The 20121-nt window shown below is 46.3% G+C and overlaps 2 protein-coding genes across 2 annotated transcripts; one reads left to right on the top strand and one right to left on the bottom strand.

The window, feature by feature from the left end:
• Positions 1–2638: 2638 nt before the first annotated feature.
• Positions 2639–13291, bottom strand: LOC120839668 (enoyl-CoA delta isomerase 2; the record flags this gene model as incomplete). The annotated part of the gene is made up of 8 exons (XM_040209988.1): positions 2639–2833; positions 5299–5442; positions 5973–6062; positions 6249–6369; positions 7466–7632; positions 9274–9465; positions 10172–10270; positions 13265–13291. Coding segments are annotated over 8 exons (996 nt in total), but the record flags the coding sequence as incomplete, so codon positions are not given.
• Positions 13292–14004: 713 nt separating this feature from the next.
• LOC120839669 lies at positions 14005–19179 on the top strand. The gene is made up of 2 exons (XM_040209990.3): positions 14005–14617; positions 18137–19179. The coding sequence occupies exons 1-2, from the start codon at positions 14005–14007 to the stop codon at positions 19177–19179; spliced, it is 1656 nt and encodes a 551-aa protein (XP_040065924.3).
• Positions 19180–20121: the final 942 nt, after the last annotated feature.

Below are 20121 nucleotides of genomic sequence, written 5' to 3'. Positions count from 1 at the left end.
ACTCACCACCCTCACACCACTCACCGCCCTCACGCCCCTCACGCACTCATGACCCTCACCGCCCTCACGGCCCTCACCGCCCTCACGGCCCTCACGGCCCTCACCGCCCTCACGGCCCTCACGGCCCTCACCGCCCTCACAGCCCTCACGGCCCTCACCGCCCTCACAGCCCTCACTCACCCTCACACTCATGAATTTTCCTGGTTCAGAAACTCACTCACCCTCACCTCACCTGTGAAGATGAGGGTGAGTGAGGGTGAGTGAGGGCCCTCATGAGTGAGGTTTGCCGAGGTATGGTCGTAAGTAGTGCTGTGTCTGTGTCTTCTTCTGTGTCCGTCCTCTCTTTGAGCTTTTTAATCATTATGAATCACCAACTTGCCCAACTTTCAACCCTCGTTGCTGGCCTTGGTACAGAGGGTGTCGGAAAAGACTGATATAAAAGAAAGACAAAGGTGTGTCTTGGAGGGGGTTGATTGTTTGTCACGAAGCTCTCCAAAAAGGTCAACATCGCGTGTAAGGGCCACGCTGAAAACAATTGCGTCGTTTTTTCAGGAAAGCGAGCTTGGTTTGCTCCAAGCACACAATGAGGGGGGATTCTTCGTTCTACCTCGGGACATGCTAAGCAGTACATCTAGAACAGAGGTTTGTAAGAACTTTAAACCGACGTCACTCGACCCAAAAAGAGTCAAAGGCGCAGCACTGAAGCTGTGTGATACTCTCGAGTTGACCAAATTAGGAAAAGACATAAAGGAGAGTAAGGAAGACCACCTAAAGATTTTCCTTTTCTGTAAAAACACATAAGGTGGACTCACCCTTCCGGGCTACTGTAACGGAAAGGGGGCCGTGGCAGAAACAGGTTAGCCAGTTTCTTTTGTGTCATCTTAGTGCCCTAGAGCTTCGGGACCCGTTTCTAGTGCAAAATTTGCATGCGGTTGTGGAATATCTTAGTGCAGGCGACCACGCAGAGGCAGCGGCATTCTCTATGGATGTTCAGGACCTCTTCTACGCCGTGCCTCACGAGCGGCTCTTTATGTCGGTGCGTGAATGTATTGATGAAAACAGTGTCATTAAGTTTCAAACTGAGAGTGGCGTAGGAGTCGATAGTTTTATGAAACTACTGAAGTTTTATTTGCAGTCGATATTGGTTACGATGGTTACTATGTACCAAAAGAAGGAATTTGCATTGGCTCTTGTGTAGCGCCGGTATTTTTTTACATTTTCTTGGTCTAATGGGATCAGGCAATCAATGAAAACTTAGACGCGTAATGTGTTAAGGAAGTGTTTAGATTCGTTGCCGATTATCTAGTGCTTACAAAATGGTCTGAAGGTGCCTCTGAGGACAGGGCTGTAAAAGCCGTGTTGGATGTGTTCACTTAGCATTCTGGGGGGCTAAGGTTTACCCATGAACTACAGGATGGGGCACACCTCCAATTTTTAGACCTTAGACTAGATTTTGGAAAAAGTCACATGTGTTGGCTTTACAATCCACGCTCTAAGAAGTGGCTACTTCCTTAGGATTCCGCCCGCTCTAAACTCGTAAAAAGTAGCATTGCGTCCTCTTGCCTCCAGATCGCATTGGAAAAGTTCTGCTACCATTCAATGTCAGTAAGTTTTAGGATGCAGGTACAGCGGCTGACAGATGCTGGCTTCCCAGCGTCAGTTATTCTGGCAGTGACGCAGACGTTGTTGAAAAAGATTAAGGGAGGGTTAAGTCAGACAAAAGAGAGACCCACAACGAGACCCCTGGTGCTACCTAACATGCATAAAATCTCGCACAATTTCAAAAAGGTAGCTGGCGGTTTGGCGTCCCCGTTGTTTTTTTGGCACCTCGAAAGTTGGCACAGCTCTGCCCTAGGATTGCGTAATAGGCTGGGGGCAAGAACCAATGTGCCGTAAAGCACAGGAACAAGTATGTTGATTGTGTGGCATGGTGTGGTGTACAAGATCCCACTAAGCTGCGGAAGAGTGTACATCGGCGAAACTGGCCGATGTATTAATGACAGGGCAGGTGAACATGACTGGTCACTCTGGTCGACCGCTGGGGGTCACTTGCCTCTGCATTGTGCTGCCTGTAAATGCCAGCCCAAATTCAACAACATCACCATCATCGGGAGGCGCACAGAAAAACCACCAGAGAAATATTGGAAGAGTATGCAATAACAAAAGAGGGGCAAGATGCATCCGTCAGCCAAACATCGGTTTTTCTTCACAAAAACGAAATTGCTTACCTTGACACGTGCTGAAGCGATAGTGCGGTTTACTTGGTTGGTGTTTTTTCAATAAATGCTTAGTTGTGAGTCCAGCGCTTCTGTTGCTCGCATCTTCCTTTCGTCCTTAATTCTCTATTTTTTTGCGCTGTTTATTTCCGTTTGTTTGAGTGATGCAGTGCTCGTGTCCAGTGTGTGAGCTGGGATCAGCTGACGTGCTTGGGCTCAGCGGATGCATCACAGCAAAAGGGCGGAGAGCTCTCGAAGGAAAGGAGTTAAGAAATAGTCCGCTATTACTTTCAAAATTTCGTACCGAAAAGCAGGCTTCAGGCGTTCTAACTTCGCATACTAATTTTCTTTTGGCACACTGAGCGATATGCGATTAGTAAACTCCCAATTTATCATAGCCCAAAAATCACTTCATATGATAGTCTTTAATGAGGCATCGGCGTGGTCATGTATCTTGCCCCTCAGAGCTTGACCTCGCCTCGAAGATAGGCCATCACAGCTTCCCTCGTCTCCTCCAAAGCGTAAAGTTTGATGAGTTGTTCGCACTCTAGGTGGTTTGCCTTGTGAAGATCTTCCAACACGGATGCCCGGACCAGTGTCTTGGAGTGCATCAGGGACTGTGGAAGAATCACCACACGAGGCATTTCTTACCTTGGACCAAAAAGTATGTAAGCATACTGTATTTGCATACGTTCCTTACATGCAGATGCTGGTGCTCAAATACATGCATCACACATAGGTTCTTTTACGTCGGAATCAATTCTATACCAGGTAGATGCAGCACATCTAGATATTTCATATGTGCATATATAGCACAAAAGTACAAGCATTGTGCGCGCTTGCGCAGAAGCGAGTTTCACGTGTGCTGTTTCTCCGCGGTGCACCGGTGCTCGGTAAAGACCACGCACAGCGAGGCAAACCCACCGCAGAGCCGTATAGTATACAGAGAGTTTGGCCATTCATTGGGAAGTACAAGATTCAAATGAGGAGACGCCATTGGCCGAAAACGTGCTGGGCGTGTTCCAGGACGTCTTCACAAATTTGAATGAGGCCAACCAGAAGCCGGAAATAATACCCTAGCGGTGTTTGCGAGAAACGAAATTAATAAGGGAATCGGAGTAACTCTCGGTGACTGAAAATATGGTGCAAGTGACGTTTCAATCACGGTCATCCAAAATCATGGTGGAAAAGCGCAACTAGCGGAACGATCGACATAATCCGTACGCCAGGCATTGATGGCCGGAAATCTGCCAACCGAGCGGTCACACTCTGTCCGAGCAAAATAGAGTTCGAGCGGCACATGTGTTTCTTCCATCTTTTCGCGTGATCCTAATTGAAACATCACGTGTACCGTATTTACAACCCTCAAGAGTTACTACATATAACTCCTACGCCCTTATTAACACCAAATATCTATGATTCAAACTGTTTCTACATACCACGTCTAGGGCAGTGTTGTACACGTTCCTCAAAAAAAGGAACGGAAGCTCGTTCCTCGTTCCTTCTGATTTTTGGAACGCGTTCCCGTTACAAGTTACATCTGTGGAAAAGGAACTCGTTCCCGTTACAGCGTAAAAAATGGAACGTATCGTTACATATACGTTACATTTGCATTTTGCTAATTACCATATTTAGTTAAATCAAGCAAAGATTGTTTTCCTTTTTATCTATCCCATCAATACGCAGCATATAATACGAGTTTGAATGTCGCGATAAAAGGGCACCAGAAGAAGAAATCAAGCGCAAGCAGGGTTTTATTTGTTTATATATTTAAGTTAAAAATCTCAGCTTTTAACCATATTCATGTTTGTAGTGGGGGTTGAGACGAGCCAAAAGTAACCACATTGCACGAGCGTTTTAGAACAACCTCACACGTTTCAATTTAACAAAGTTCCTTGTTAGAACTTAACAACAGTTGCTTCTCGATGTTACTGTCCGCAAGACGAGCAAGTACAGGAGAGGGTAGGGATTTTTGAAGGTCAGTCTTGAAAACTACAGATACTTCTTTGTGAAGATTATTTGTTGTTCAGTTTGAAGGTGGGGGACAAGAGAAGAAATTAAGGTTATTTTTTTGCGTATTTTTTAAGTGAACAATGTTCGGGATACAGGGTGTGTTACATGTCTGGCAGCCTGTGATCTTGTTGTAACTGTAGGTCTCAATAGGGAAGTTCAGAAATGGCTGTAGTTGGCCTTAGATTTCTGGGTGTTGGTGTATGAGGATTCGTGAAGCCAAAAAAGGTAGCCGAGTTTGAAATGACCCCCTTTGACTTTTCCTACGACAAAAAGTTTTGCTTTTTGTGCTGCAGTTTCGGGCACTCAAAAAAGAATCAATGTCCACCAGTTCTCCTGCACCCAAAACTATTAGCGAGCGAGGACCACAAAAAATTATCCATAAGATTAGCAGCCAAAAAGTTAACGAGATCCTGCACTTCGTAAAGATATTTTTTTTGTACTGTCAAACTTTCCCTGTTATAAATAAAATAAAAATTACCCCTCTGGACGAAAAAAAAAAAGGAACACCGTTACTCTCTCCGTTCCCGTAAAAATGTAACGCGTTCCCGTTCCAGTTCCAGCGATGCAAAATGGAACGGCGGCGTTCCTTCGTTCCTCCTAAAAGGAACGCGTTCCAGGAACGCCGTTCCTTGGAACGCCGTTCCGTACAACACTGGTCTAGGGGATACTTTTCAGATTCGGTTGGCCAAGAGAGCATGTCAAGCCCTCCTTCAGCGTCCGGTGCACACCCTGGCCCTGCTCGCTCCTCGCGTTGACGATACTCTTTCTATACACGGCTCTGACCCACCGCGATCGATACTTCGAGAATGCGAATATCGCAGTTCATCTCTGAGCGAATACTGAATGGAGTATTCCAAACTATACTATTCGAAAATTCGAATATTTCGCACAATCTTACAGTGCAGCAAGATTAGCTCACTCATTAGCCTTTCATCCCAACGTCTGGCCGCATCCGCATGCCCCGCGGAGAAGCAGACACGGATCACGTGCGGGCCTCCTTCGTAAAGGACGCCCAACCGCACGAGTAGGCACGGCAAAGACGGCGGCACTTAATGACGCTTGCACAAACCTTGGGTGGAAGCTGGGCCAACTCCTGGATCTTCTTCTGCGTCTCCTCCTGGAAGCTGGCATCCGGGAAGCACTCTGACACAAAGCCGCACAATTGGGCCTCCTTGGCGCTCAGCCGCGTGTTCATCATCAGGACTTCGCACGCCTGCAGAACGTTCAGTATCGGTTACGAGACTCGGAAACCGCACAATCGCTTAAACCCCACGCGTCCGTGCCACTCGGGTTACACTCGTGGAGATCCCAGACGGCCCTTTCCGTATCTTAGTAACAATCGTGTAGTGTATATATCTATACGTTTAGACGGTAGGACGTTGGTCACGCCCAATGGGAATCTGATGTCTCCGCTGTAGACCAAAACTTTAGCCATTTTAGTACCCCCGCTATGGGGTCATCAACGTGCGTCACGTGACAGCGATGAACGACTGCAAGCCGGCACGATGTTCGTGCAGATCGAAACAGGCCAGCGTGGGCGCCGAAACCGAGAGCCCTGGGTCCCGCGGTGCGAGCTTTCGCTCCACGTGCACCGAGCTGCGGCCCTAATCTGGCCACGTGGCGACAAAGTCGGCGAGAAATCTAGCGGCTCTGATTGGCCGGCGTCAAGGTCAAGTGTGGCGTTGGACAATCACGGCCGCCAGATTTATCGCCGACTCGGCCAGCAATCGCCTCGCGTCTCACCCTGGCAACTCCCATGATCCGCGGGAACGTGTAGGACGAACATCCCTCGGGTAACATCCCCAATCGGGTGAACGGGGTCTGGAAGTACGCCTGCGGAAAGAGGGAAACAGTTTGCAGTTGAAACCGGACATGCAAATAATGGTCGACCGACGTTCTTGTCCTCTTAATGAAGTACAGGCCCTTCACACATGTGGCAGCACTGCCCATCCACGAGTGTCCAAGGGGTCCGCCATGGCCGACATTCTCGGTTTTCAACTTGACAACATTCTGACTCGCCTTGTCGGACGCGTAGACGAGGTCGAAGAGCCCGAGAATGGTACAGGATACGCCGATGGACGGTCCGTTGATCAGCGCGATGGCCGGCTTGGGAAAGTTTATGAATTCCGCCACGTACCGCCTGGAGAAGAGAGCCACGACCGAATGATTAACGCCACTCTCACCGACTGCTGTGCAGTTATATAAAAGCCGCATTAAATCGAGCGTGTCAATGTTTGTATCGCAATTTGTTCCCACGTGCTAAATGTCTTAGTATGAGCAGCATCGGAAGGAACACTAAGGGCAATGCAGACTTTGCGACACTGTTAGCGCAAATAAGCCGTAGCTGGTTTTCTGAGATTATCTTTCGTCGTTAGAGGACTGCAATCAAAACTATTATAGTGGTGGAACGCGCTCGGTCGATGTACTAACCTTAGAACTAAGAAGTACTAACCTAAGAAGCACCAAAGTGGTGTTCGCGCTAACAGTGTCGGGCAGTCTACCCCATAAAAATAAATATACCTGGCTCGAGCACGAGGGTACGTCGAACTTTGAGGGTTACAACATGTATTACCTACATGTTTACGGCCTGCATGAAAGCAGCCTGACAGGTATTTCCATTCTTACAACTTCACGGAGAGGTGCTGAAGACAACTCATCCTCTTCCCGAATTATCCCTCCCCGTGCTAGCGGTGTATGAAACTGTATACTTGGATGCAAGAACTTGAAATCAAAACATACAAAAAGTAAAAAAAACAAAAGTGCATGAGGGGACAGACGTTTAAAAAAAACGAGCCAACTAGTGACCGCTTGTTGCGAGACCGAGAAACAAAATAAAAATGATTTGGAAGACAAATAAGGGAGGCACGTTTCGACGGCTCCATTTCTGTCATTCTTCGTTCGATAGAGCAAAACTGAACATAATTAAAATTATTTCCTTAGCGATAAATTATAAATGTTGAAAGACGTTGGATTGAAGCTTGGTGCAGAGCGGCCACTATTGGCGACCGTTGGGGAGGCACAGTGTTGGGGAGATGGGACGATATCCCGCGATTTTAGATATAAAGCATCGCAAAACCGGCAACAATGGCTTTTGAGGATTAACATGGCTGAAGTGTTGTTATTACTGCAAAGCATAACTGGTTTAGCGGTTCTGAAGCGAACGGAGTACACAGTAGTTCAAGTGCACCAAGTTTCGCAGTCAGCCGAGCTAGCGAGACCCTCCGACGAGCCGATACCTCAAGAGCTCCACGGCTTCCTTGAAAGGTCCCATCTGCATCTGCTTGGGGAAGTGCCCGAGGAAGAGTCCGCTCGAGAACACCTCGCCCGTTCCGGTGAGCACAAGGAACTTGACGTCGTCCCTCTGCCCGGCGTCCTTCAGCAGCTTGATCAGCTCCTCGAACATCTGCAAGGTTCCGACGGCTCACCAAGGGATGACGTCCTGGTCACCGATGGCTTAAAGGGACCCTGACAAAATATTTATATCCGCCAAGGTTTTTTTTTTTTTTTTTTTATTTTGACATGATACATGAGAGCCCAACTATCCAGAAAACAATTTGCGGTTCAAAATTATTTTTCTTTCCGCCCGAAAACCGTCAATCGAGAGCTGGCCGGTTTCAGTCTTGCTCACTGTCTTCCCCGTGGTCACGTGCCTTCTCTTTAATTTAGACACAAACACCAAATATAATCAAAGTCGTGGGTCATCGAAGGCACACACTCAACATTGAAAATAGAAAGAAATATGATGCCCATTTTTGTGAGTTCTAAAAAGCGGCAAATACGCTGATTGAAAAAAAGAAAAAAAGCTGTACAGAGAACGGAAAGAACTCTATGCATTCTCTGCAGAATCCTCAACATGGCGTCGCATCGCGGGAGTAGCGGGCAGGACGGCTGAACCAAGCGGACTAAGCGATGGCGGTGGACGACGGGCCTGAGACCTCTTCTTCAGAACTATTTTTCACGGTACCGGCGAATCTGTCTAGCTTCGAAAGAGAAATCGTTTACCGACCGAAACAATTCGGATTTATTCCGTACGACACGCCCGACCATCGAGCTGATTCGCACGAAGACGTCGCCGAGTCGTCGCCCCTTCTCCTGGCAGAAGACATCGCTTACCTTACGAACACGAGTTGGTAAGAGCTTGAAAAACTCGCGAACGTCAAGCACCCAACTATGGTGAAAAGACAAATGTCATTTCTTTCTGTTAGAGACACTGTAGTACTAAAGACGAGCTTGTTTGTATATTCCTACACAACTTAGGCATTCAATAAACATAATTTACTTGTGCGCATTCTGGCGTATTGCGGTCCCTATTCGGAGAGCCAGTCGTCTGCTTCTTGCGGCAAAGCTGCGGTGACGTCAGAAAAACGCCTAGCTCTAATTGGCTATGATTGGGAGGATAGTGGGTAGACCTTAATGCCAGATGCCTTGACGTCTACCCACTATTACTTTCCATCGGCCATTAAGAGCTCCGCGTTCTGACATCATCCCAACCCCTGTGCAAGAAGCAGACAAACTTGCACTCCACATTTGTTGCAGTGCGCTCAATTCAATCGACATGGAAACTTTCGTCTCTATTGGCACTGATCTAATTTCAGCAACTTTAATGCGCGTCGTGCGACGGCGACTGCACGAATGTCGAGCGCTTCCTTAGTGAAGTTTATTTTAAACCATTTTAAGCATTATATTAAAAACAATTCAAAGTGCCTTGTTGTGTAATGCAAATGAACTGCAATAACAGCGGAGGTGCCACACACAGACTACACATAATCACACTGCACACAAACCATAAAGTCGTGCGACGTTATGGTGCAAAGTAATGTCACAATGTCACCAGACATCAGAGTATCATGTGGCGTCATGAAAACTTTCCACACTAAAATTGGCGGAGAATCTCTTAATGAATCCACGCGAGACCGCAACACGGTGCCGTGACACTGGGCCAAATACGCCCCGGGATCTGCTGCAAAACCTCGCGAACGACGGCTATTGCCTGGAGATAGCTTTTTCAAATGATGGGAGATGAAAATGGCGGCCAGGTGAGTACCTCGAACGTAATTGAGTTCCTCTTGCTCGGCCTGTTGAAGCGGATAATAAAGGCGCCATCTTGAACCGTCGTCACGAGGCCTTCCACGCCGGAAGACGCCGCTGCCGGCGCCTCCTGGTACTGTGCAGAACCGGATGCCTTCTTTCCGGCAAGCTTTGTCACGATCTCCGCATATTTGATCTGCGCGTCGTCCTGAAAACGTTTCCCCGAGGTCGCTTGAAGAATGGACACGGGGTCGCAAAAGCAGCGGTGAGTTATTACTCGTTTATCTAAAATGCCCTAAACTTTTGTGCAAATAGTGTGTGCTTTCCTTTCCTTCTTTTCTTCTTTACACCATCTCTTCTTTTCTTAGTTCTCCCTTTTGTTCCTTTAAAGATTGCCTAAAATACCCCTGCCCTCTTCTTTTTTTTTTCTTGCCAAGTAGCAATTTAGTTTGAAAAGCAGGTTTATGTGTTTGTGTTTCCAAATCAACACTTTTTTTATTAATAACGCAAAGGCAAGGCAAAGGTGTAATTGCTTCTGACGGGGACCACTCTGCAAGCTTGGCCTCGGAAGTTTTGTCACAGCCAAAACAAAGCGATAAGGTGAACTGAAAATCATTGTACACTTTTCCATCATTCATTCGAGAGAACCGAGTTACGTGATACGATCTTTTTTTTTTTCTAGGTTTCTTGGCGAGACGGAAGCAAGGGTGCACACTGTCAAGTGGCGAGGAATGTCAGTACCATATACTTCACCAGCATCATATATTTATTCAATCAATTAAGTTTACAATTAAAAGAGTTTGAAGCGGAACTGTGCTTTTAATGCACTGCACACTGGCTTTCACGGGAACATGCACAAGAGCTAAGTCAGTAAAAAAATATGTGTTCCGATCACCGAAGCCGACAAACCCAACCTGCGACGTGTCTCCAAGTTTGTTCCAGGCGTCCCACTTGGCTTTGCCGACGACATCAAAGGTGCCCGGCTTGGCGCTGTTGCACTTGCCAACCGTGGCCTACGGTCAAGAGAGAGCATGATAAGTATTTCTGCGCTCCAGCAAAATTGAGTAACAGCACTGGCAGCGTGTCTGCACAAATGCTGATCCAGAAAAATTATGGTAAAGATAGCTGCAAAGGTGGCCCCGATGAATGGACTCTAGTGATGCGACACAGAACCTCCAACATACTGTTCAATGTGAGACTGTGAGGGCGCACAAAAGAGAGCTGGGTAGGGGTCACAGCCAGACGTAATGTATCGAGCGATTAAAAACGAAGCGCACAAGAAATACGGACACAAGAGGGACAAGCACAATGGATAAGATCTCACTGCCAACAAAATGTTTATTTTCACAAACCGTCAGCTGAAATCATTACGCCCAGTTCGCTCATGCGCAACCCAAAATCTCCTTATGTCTTATCATGGAGCGGAAGGACCCCCATGGAAACCATGCAACAAGTTGAGGTTACTTTTCTTCTACAACCTTTTACGTGATTGACAATGGGGGTATTCTGCCTCTTGATAAAAGATAAGGGGACTTGGGCTACGTACGAGTGGACTGGGTGTGATGCTACCATTTCAAGGCTTGTGAAACTAAACTTCCAGTTGAGAGTGAGCGCTCGTCCGTTCTACTTGTCCCTCTCAGGGGGTGTATCTCTAAACGTTCCATTCGTTTCGCCCTCTCGCGTTTGGCCCCATTCTTGTTTGGACCTTCTCAAAAGATGCAAACCGGTTTTTTCGCATTTGGGCCTACTCGCGTTTGGTCTCGTTCACACTAAAACCGAATGGCGCGTGGTAAGTTTTCTGTCCTGGATTGGCTCCGACGGCTCGTAGTTTATGCTGCAGTCCACTTTAAGGACTGCAGCGTACACAACGCTGCAGTCCTTGGACACAAAACAGCGGTTCGCTGTTTTACTGTCCAGTGCCTGCTACCACTTCCCGACAACGTGACGGGCGGATCCTGACCTTCGCTGCATGTGTCAAGAGCATAAAGGGAGAATTTCAGGAACTACTAGCCAAACCGCGGGGCTAAAGGAAGTGTGTGTGTACGTGAGCGCTTGCGTATAGGCGAGTTGGGAGGGGGGAGGGGCGGACTTGAAGAAGCTTCGTCGAGGATATGCGTTAACCCAGCCATAACACCGACACCCCGAAGTGCCCTCACATTATTTTATTTTTCTTGGAGGATGAAACGCGAAGGATGTAACGAGAAGGGCGTTTTGAGAATGGCCTTTTTGAGGAAGTCCGACTCCGAACAAGAAGGTCTAAACGAGAACGGGCAAAAATGATAACCGCCCCTTTCTCGTTGTCTGCGTTTTCTGTGCACTCTGTTTTTAAGTATGAAACAGTACCAACCCTCCCAGCACTCATCACCAATGTATCACGTTATTCTGAGGGCCAATCACAAAATTCCCCTCCACTTCCCTCTTTGATCGACCCCATCCCATCATCCCACGAGATAACAGTTATGTTGTGTATATGTGAACAGCATCTGCAGATGATGAATACGCATGTGAAGTAAGAAGCGTACTGAACCAAAGTTGTTTAGATGATGTTGCGATTAATGCCAATGTGCAAGCGAGCTGGACAAGAATGACGAAAATAATCAACTGGAGAAGGGGGACAAAGGGCAAACACAAATCTCCAAACACAGCTTGGTGAGTGGTGCCCGACCGAAAAAATCTGCCTGGTTCTGGTAGCGAACCAGGACCACTCCACTGGAATTGGCGAGGCCCCTGGTTCGATACCAGGGACCAGTCGGACTTTTCCGGCCGTGCACCGGTCGCCTAGCTGTGTTTGGAAATTTGTGTTTGTCCTTTGTCCCCCTTCTCCTGGGATTATTTTCATCGAAGTTGTTCGCTGTTTTTTGTCCTGTTCTGTCCTTTCTTCGATCATTTCTGTAAATTCAAGCTGACCCGTCACCAATATTTTGAGGCTGTCCTCTAAGTAAACTGAGCTTCGTCGAACGCTCTTCTCTGCCCAAATGTAGCGCTAGTGGTCTGAGTCGGATTTTAAATTTCAGAACTAACCATTATCGTATTAAAATCTATAAGCAATTTTCTCGAATTTTCAATGGGAAAATGGTGCCAGTTACCAAAACCGGGTCCCATTTTATTGAAATTTTCAGAAAAACCCGTCCAACTTTTGAACAAGATTACGGTTCGTTCTGATCTTTGGCGCGTGGTTCGGACCACTAGCTCCCTATTTGGGCGGAGAATAAGTGATCGGTAATGCACAGTTTAAAGGGGCGATGCAACGACCTTCGGACTTTGGCCAATTAACTGCGGGAATTAATTTGCGTCACTTGTGGAACGAATAGAAAACCATATTTTCTTCCGTACGCTAGTTCTTACTTAAAAAAACGAAAACTCCTCAAACTCACGTCGTCTTCTGAGTGACGTACTCTGGGGGACCACCTGTTTTCTCCTCCTCCTCCTCCTCCTCCTCCTCCTCCTCCTCCCCCCCCCCCCCCCCCCCGGTCGGGTTCTCTCTTCAGATCCCCCCACAGCCACTTCCTCCGCAATTATCGACCTTTCAAGGGTTAGCAACTCCGAAGGTCGAAGCGAGCGATCGACAGAAAATGCGGTTTTGGCCACGGGGTTGATGGCGAGTGTAGCAGCGGAGGGGGACAGGTTTCGTTGACTTCCGCGTGTCCTCAAAGGCCTTTCACCATAGTTCCCGTAACCGCCACACGCGGTTACAGATCGGCAAATAATTTGTTTTTTTCTTGGCGATTACGCAGCGAAATAGCAGTTTTTCGGAACAAGGTGCCACATCCTTGTCACTTGCGCCAAGATGAACAATATAAAAAATTTAAACCGCAAATTCTATTAACATCAAAATCATTGCACAACCCCTTCAATTCTGCGGTAGAGCAAATCGCAAAAACCTATTTTTTTTAATAATATTTTGGGACACGCAGCAGTGAGTCTGCAAGAACAATCATCCCTCAGGTATTACCTTTTTGAAAAATAAATTAACCATCGATATTTGCGACGAATTGAATTCTGGATACCTGCTTGAAGAGAGCGTACAGTTTAAATCAAATCAAATCAAGTTTTATTTGTTGTTACATCTCGTTACATGACAACAGGGGACTTGGGACAAAAAGCTGCTGGGTAGCAGCTTGACGAAGGTCCCAGCCCCCGTGCAGTTCGGAACAGCAAAAAGGTAAATAAAAACAAAAAACACACACAAAAAAGCAACTAAATATTACATAAATGTAGACACAGCTTATACAAATGTTTTGTGTAATAAGCACTTTAGGAAAAAAAAACAACACAATACCCGGCAATAAACCACAAGAGCGGTCAGCAAATACACAAAGAAAGCAAATAGGATAAAAACAACGCCAGTATTCAAAAAGTCAGAGAGAAAAAACCAAATTTACTAACCCTTTATGTGAAAGTGCCTCTAAATTTATACTCTTTTTGTACAGAGTGTTTAGTATGGTGGACAGATTAAAATGAAGCGTCTGATCAAGGTAATTTGTGCGGGATGGACGGATTACCCAGGGCTGAGTTTGCCTAAGGTCGCGCAGGATGATGCGATGTTTTAGGTTAGCTAAGTGAATCTAATGAACGTGGAAGTTTAGAGAGATTGGAAGCCTTTCGCCTCTGCTCCCTCGAAAACGTCATCTGTTTTTATTTTACGGGTGATACGCCGTGAAATTTAATTTCCGGCACCAAGCAGCAAGTTCCCGGTCCCGGCCCAGGGTGGTACTTCACCAGTAGCCCCGGGCCGAAGACCTCAAGGATGTCTGAACAAGCTCCATCGCTGGCGCCAGGGATCTCCGAGGGTGGGACACCCGGACCATCACATGCAAGTGCTCAGCAGCCAACTCAGAACGCCATAGCCATGTCACCAGTTGTCATGGCTACCAGTACTATAAAAATCCCAACCAAGCGACGATGCCCGGACTTTGATAAAGATCCACTATCCGACGACGACCGAACCTCTACCTATACCGTTCACGGCACAGTCGCCCCATCGGAGGGAGGCAGTCATGATCACATGCAAGACGTCGACCTGGACGATTACGAGAACCCTTTCACTGAAGTCCGATACAAGAAAAACCGCCCTGCAGGGATACCAGTAGTCTTCAAAACAGTCAACAGCGAAAAATCTTTCTGGCGCATCAATCCCAATGTTGTTGCCAACGAAGTGATTGGCATCGCCAAAGATAAACTACTCTCGCACCGCATCAACAGGGATGGCAGCCTTGCTGTTAGCGTGGAATCTCTCCTAGCGGCAAACAGGCTTCTTGCTGTTACATCGCTTTGTACCATCGAGGTGACCACGAGTGTCCCCGAGTCGTACTCACGGAACCTCGGGAAAATCAAAGGAGTCCCTCTTGAATACTCGGACGGTGAGCTACTCGAATATTTAAAAGATTTCGGCGTCCTCTATGTTCAGCGCCAGATTGCTTACAGACGACAGGATGACGGCAAAGTCGAAGAACACAAGACTGAGGGTGTCATTCTTCGTTTCCGTCCGGATCGCCCAATGCCACAGCGCATTTTAATGGGTTTCACATCTCACCCTGTAGAGGAATACTTTGGCCCACCCATCCAATGCTTTCACTGTCAAAGATATGGGCACATTTCAAAATTCTGTCGTGGTCCACAACGTTGTAAAGTGTGCGCTGGGCCACACAATCACAAGGCGTTTACATCTTTGCAAGACCCAAAGTGTGCCAACTGTGTAGGTCCACATCCCTCAACGTTTGCTGGATGCCCATGCAAGAAGTCCGCGACAAACATGCACAAGAAGGAACTCGTGAACGGTAGGGGTTACCGAGCAAAGAAACCGAACCCGAACCCAGACATTGTACGTTTTTCAAGGCCACCACCATCTGCAAATCCAAATAAATCAACGAAGATAACGTACTCTGACGTCGTACAAGGGGCACCAAAAGAAGATAGGAGCAGATCAAAAGCAATGTTACAGCAAGACATTCCTCTGTCAAGAAATACCTCGGATCCTACGACACGGCCGCCGGTAGCAGCACCTCGTAGAGGAAAGAACAATGAAAGCAACCCACCAGCTGCTGCAATTCCAGGTAGAATACCTCAGGAACAACAAGACGACCTTGGACAAGTTATTGTTCCCATGCTTTTTGCTGCGCTTAGAGCAATAATCAGAACGCTGCCCGGTTCTAGCGACCTTCCGGAAGTTAGGGCAATACTGGCCATGGAACCACTCATCAGGACAACATGCCCATTGGTGAGTGGATACCTCCATGGCTGAGGTCTATAAGCGCACATCTATCCTCCAGTGGAATGCCAACAACTTGCAAGGAAAATTAGGGGACTTTCGACAATTTGTTGCACAATACTCTTTTCCCATTCTGGTAATATCAGAGGCACGTGTAAATAATCAATTTCGACTTGCTAACTATGTTATGTATCAATCAAAGAGGCCAAAAGGAACAAGTCGATGCTTAGTCGGGGTGCGTAAAGAATTTGGCTCGATTCTGTTATTTACTTCAGATTCAAGTGCATTGGAGTATGTCGTCTGCAAAGTCAGTTATGGCACGACCTCACTTACTGTAGTAGGCGTATATATAGAACCGCAGAAGACTGTGACAAGAACAGAGTTCGAGGCATTATTCACAAGACTTGAACGTCCCTACGTTGTTTGCGGAGATTTTCACGCCCATCATACCCTATGGGGCGGATCCCACTGCGATCCTCGAGGAAGCGTTATAGAAAGCCTGGTAGACCAGTATGATATGTGCATTCTGAATGACGGCTTTACAACATACTTGAAAGGTGTAAACTATTCAAGTTGCCTTGACCTGACCTTGTGCTCCTCCGATCATTCACATGAGTTTGACTGGCGCACAGACTTGGACACGCGTGGCAGTGATCATTTTCCCATACTGATACATCATCCCCGGATTGTTGGTAATCGTGTTCCGCACCGGGCACACTTTACCAACTGGAAAATGTTCCGCTTTTTAAATAGCAAAGAGGTGGAAGAAATTCAGTCTCTCGAAGACTTTGAAAACATCATTAGCAGAAATTTTGAAAAGGCTACACGTAAGGTGCCCGTTCCAAAAGACCGTGGTTGTGTGAATGGCGAATATGAAAGACTGCGGGCTATAGACGCAAAGCTGAAAGAAGATATCGGAGACCTGGGAGAATTGAAGACTATCGTGAGGCTCAACACCTCTATACTGAAATGCGCCGACAGCTACAAAAGCTGGCTAAGCGTCATTGGAGAAAGCTTTGTGCCAGATTTTCTCCTTTCACCCAAGTTAAGATGGTATGGAACATATTGCGTTCGCTTAGGTCCCCTGTTACGCAACAACGTCCATTTCGGGCACTGGCACTTTCACGAGGAACATCTGAAGTGATAGTGGCCGATGAGTTTTGTGTTTCTCTATCTCAACCAGGTGTGGCAATGTTATCGCCAGAATATTGTGCTTCTCGTGAAGCTGCACTGAAAGACGTTGCTCACGAAATTCATTCCCAACACTGGCAACTCGACTATAATTTCACCATTCATGAACTTAATGAGGCGTTACGAACGATTCGTAAGCATACAGCCCCTGGGCATGATCACATTCGTTATGAAGCACTTACAAATCTCGGGCCGGGAACACTGCGCAGCCTACTTGATATTTACAATGATGTGTAGAACAGAGAAACCTTCCCAGCTTCATGGAAACTAGCGAAGATAATTCCAATACTGAAGTCGGGAAAAACACCGAAAGAACTGGGGTCATTTCGCCCAGTCAGTCTGACAAGCTGTGTAGGAAAAATCTTCGAAAAAATGATACAATGGCGTCTACAATGGTGGATGGAAACAACCGATGTATTACCAGAACAATTAACCGGATTTCGACCTCGACGATGCACTATAGACTCAGTCTTAGATCTTGTAACAACTATTGAACATGAACGGGCATCCGGAAATATGACGATCGCTGTATTTCTAGACGTGCATCGCGCTTTTGACACCGTTAGTCACGAACATGTTCTCCGTGGACTTCTACGGCTTAAGATACGAGGCCGTATGATCCGCTGTATACGCAACTTTCTCATGCACAGGAAGATATTTGTAAGCAGGAGTGAGGGAAATAGCAAACAACATGAACTCCATCATGGTGTGCCACAAGGCAGCGTGTTAAGCCCCACTTTATTTAATGTAGTCATGGCAGAACTGCCAAGTAAACTTCCTTCACCACTGAATGTGTCCATCTACGCTGATGATATTTGTATATGGGTATCTGGGTCTTCTGAGACCAAACTACAAGAACAATTGCAGTATGGCCTTAATGACACATACAGTTATCTTCGTGAAAGGGGCATGGACATTTCAGTTAAAAAATCTGCATTTCTCCCATATACTAGAAAGCACCTTAAGAATTTTAAATTGACACTTCAAGGACAACAGATTGAAAAGGTGAAGTGGCATCGTTTTCTTGGAGTTACGCTGGACTTCTCCCTCACATGGTCAAGACATATTAACATGCTTGAGGAAAAAATTAACAGAGTCATTAACGTTCTTAGATATGTGGCCGGTGCCAGATGGGGAGGCTCGACTGATGGACTACTGCTGTTGCATACAGCTCTAGTACGCCAGACTATCGCATACTCCATTCCTGTTTTACATGGCCTCTCACCAACACTGGAAAAACGCTTGACATACATGATTGCGCGAAGTTTGCGCGTATGCCTTGGACTTCCCCGCGCAACATCTAGTGACCTCGTCATTGCTGAGGCCAAGGAACCTCCAGTACCTGTTCTCCGGGAACAAGAAACATGCCGCCATTATCTTCGACTGACTTCGCACTCACATGCCCGACCCTTGTGCCAAAAGATACTTCGACGGACGGAGTCTAGCTTTCACCGACTTCTCGTCGCACTACCCGTCGCAGCACCCCATCATGCGCATTGGCTTCCAAGTCTAATCAACCCTCCGTGGACAATTCCGCCACTGGAGATACAGACCGAAATTCCTGGTCTTGGATCAAAATCTTCGGTGGCCCCCCTGGTGGCGAAGACAATGTTCCTCTCCCATTTAGAGGCACGCTACAAAGACGACATTCATATTTACACATACGGGTCAACATCTAACAAGGGGTCAACATCTGCTTACTCAATCCCGATGTTAGACACATTTAAATGTTTTCGATTGTCCCATCATACATGCTCGACGTCAGCGGAGTTACATGCAATACTTTCAGCATCATCATTCATTGAAGCATTCGGTACACCATCAAACTGGGTTATTCTAACGGACTCAAAAGCATCCCTAGAGTTGTTACAAGGCATGCACCTTCGTACTTCCCAGGCGACCATTATATATCGGGTGCAACTCACGTTAGCACAAGCTCGACTCCACGGACATAACGTCAGGCTACAATGGATACCGAGCCACTGCCAAATCGCCGGAAATGAAGAGGCTGATCACCTGGCAGCTCAAGCTCACGATGGTGACGGAATGGAAGCGATATCCTTCACCCCTGGAGATGCAAAATTCATCCTTCGTCACTTACGCCATCTACGTTGTCGGCAGTGCTGGCTAAAGGACACTTCAGCAGAGACTCTCCTACCATATATCGACCCGGACTTCGAGCTTCCGCCGCACACCGGGATGAAAAGAAAATACGACGCATTAATCCATCGACTCAGACTTGAAGTGGCCTTTACTAACAGCTTTTTATTTCGAATTAAACGCCGAGATTCGCCAAGATGTGACTGTAGAAAACCATATCAGGATGTACAACATATTTTCCTTGACTGTGAACGCTTTCAACAAGAAAGGCGCCGGATGGAGATTCGCCTTCAAATATTAGATGATAGACCCCTGTCTCTGACCAAGTTGTTGGGGCCCTGGCCGACGCGTAAAAAACAAGACAGAGCAATGAATATCATTCATGACTTTCTAAAGGACACTAGAATCGTGTATGATTATTAAGTGCGAACGTGCATCAATTTCAACGGGAATGACTATGTATGTAATTTAGCAAATCGGTGCACGACTCCCAAACGGTCGTGTTATTCGCAATTGTAATTAGATTTGTTTGTATGTTTTTTTACGGTTTTACTTTATATGTTTTATCTTTATTCTTTTCCTTTTATGTTCTTCCTTTTATTCATATATATTTTCTCTATCTTTCTCGTTATGGAGTAGCCGGTGTCATTTAAAGAACACCAACATCTCCATAATAAAGAATTTATCTCTCTCTCTCTAATGAACGTTGTTTTGCTTAACAGCCCTACGATGCATTGTTAAAAGTTTAAACGTATATATTTGCTGAATTGTTTTTACTTTTAGGGTCTAAAATAATGATGCAGTAGGATAAAGAGAGGGCACAGAAGATATTGCACGTACAGCCCTTTTTTGTAAAAGGTGCAACTTTGCCAGGTTTGTTTTGGCTGTGGTGCCCCAAATAAGGTTTCAGTAATTTAAATGGGAACAAACTAACGATTTATAAATAGTTAATTTAATATGAGTAGGAAGTATTGTTTTAAACTTTGTTATTAAGCCAACGCTCTTGGATAGTTTTGCTTGGACATAATCTATGTGAGCATTCCAGCTCATGTTTTCTGAAAAAAACACACCCAGTATTTTAATACAGTTTACAAATTCAATTTGTTCATTATTGATTTTAAGACAAAGGGGATCGTTTATCCTTTTATTTCTAGGTTTAAACAAAATAGCCTTGGTCTTACTGCAATTTAACTTTAATTTGTTGTTTAGTGTCCAGGCAGTGATTTGTTCTAACACCTCTTGCATCGCGGAAATGGAAGTGCAGATATGGTCATGGGAAGAAAAAATGCTGGTATCGTCCGCGTAAATTACCAGTTTTACATCAGTGTTTTGAGCCACGTTTGCGATGTCGTTGATGTACAAAAT

Source organism: Ixodes scapularis, unplaced genomic scaffold, assembly GCF_016920785.2.
Source record: "Ixodes scapularis isolate PalLabHiFi unplaced genomic scaffold, ASM1692078v2 PGA_scaffold8__174_contigs__length_109621045, whole genome shotgun sequence".
NCBI classification, from domain to species: Eukaryota; Metazoa; Arthropoda; class Arachnida; order Ixodida; family Ixodidae; genus Ixodes; species Ixodes scapularis.
This window is presented reverse-complemented; position numbering and strand designations above follow the sequence as displayed.

What these genes read in the sequence shown, in the direction of transcription:
- LOC120839669 (XM_040209990.3), top strand. Translation starts at nt 14,005, where the DNA reads ATGTCTGAACAAGCTCCATCGCTGGCGCCAGGGATCTCCGAGGGTGGG. An exon ending in CCCTCTTGAATACTCGGACG is followed by an intron (nt 14,618 to 18,136) that starts GTGAGCTACTCG and finishes TACCCGTCGCAG; the next exon opens with CACCCCATCATGCGCATTGG.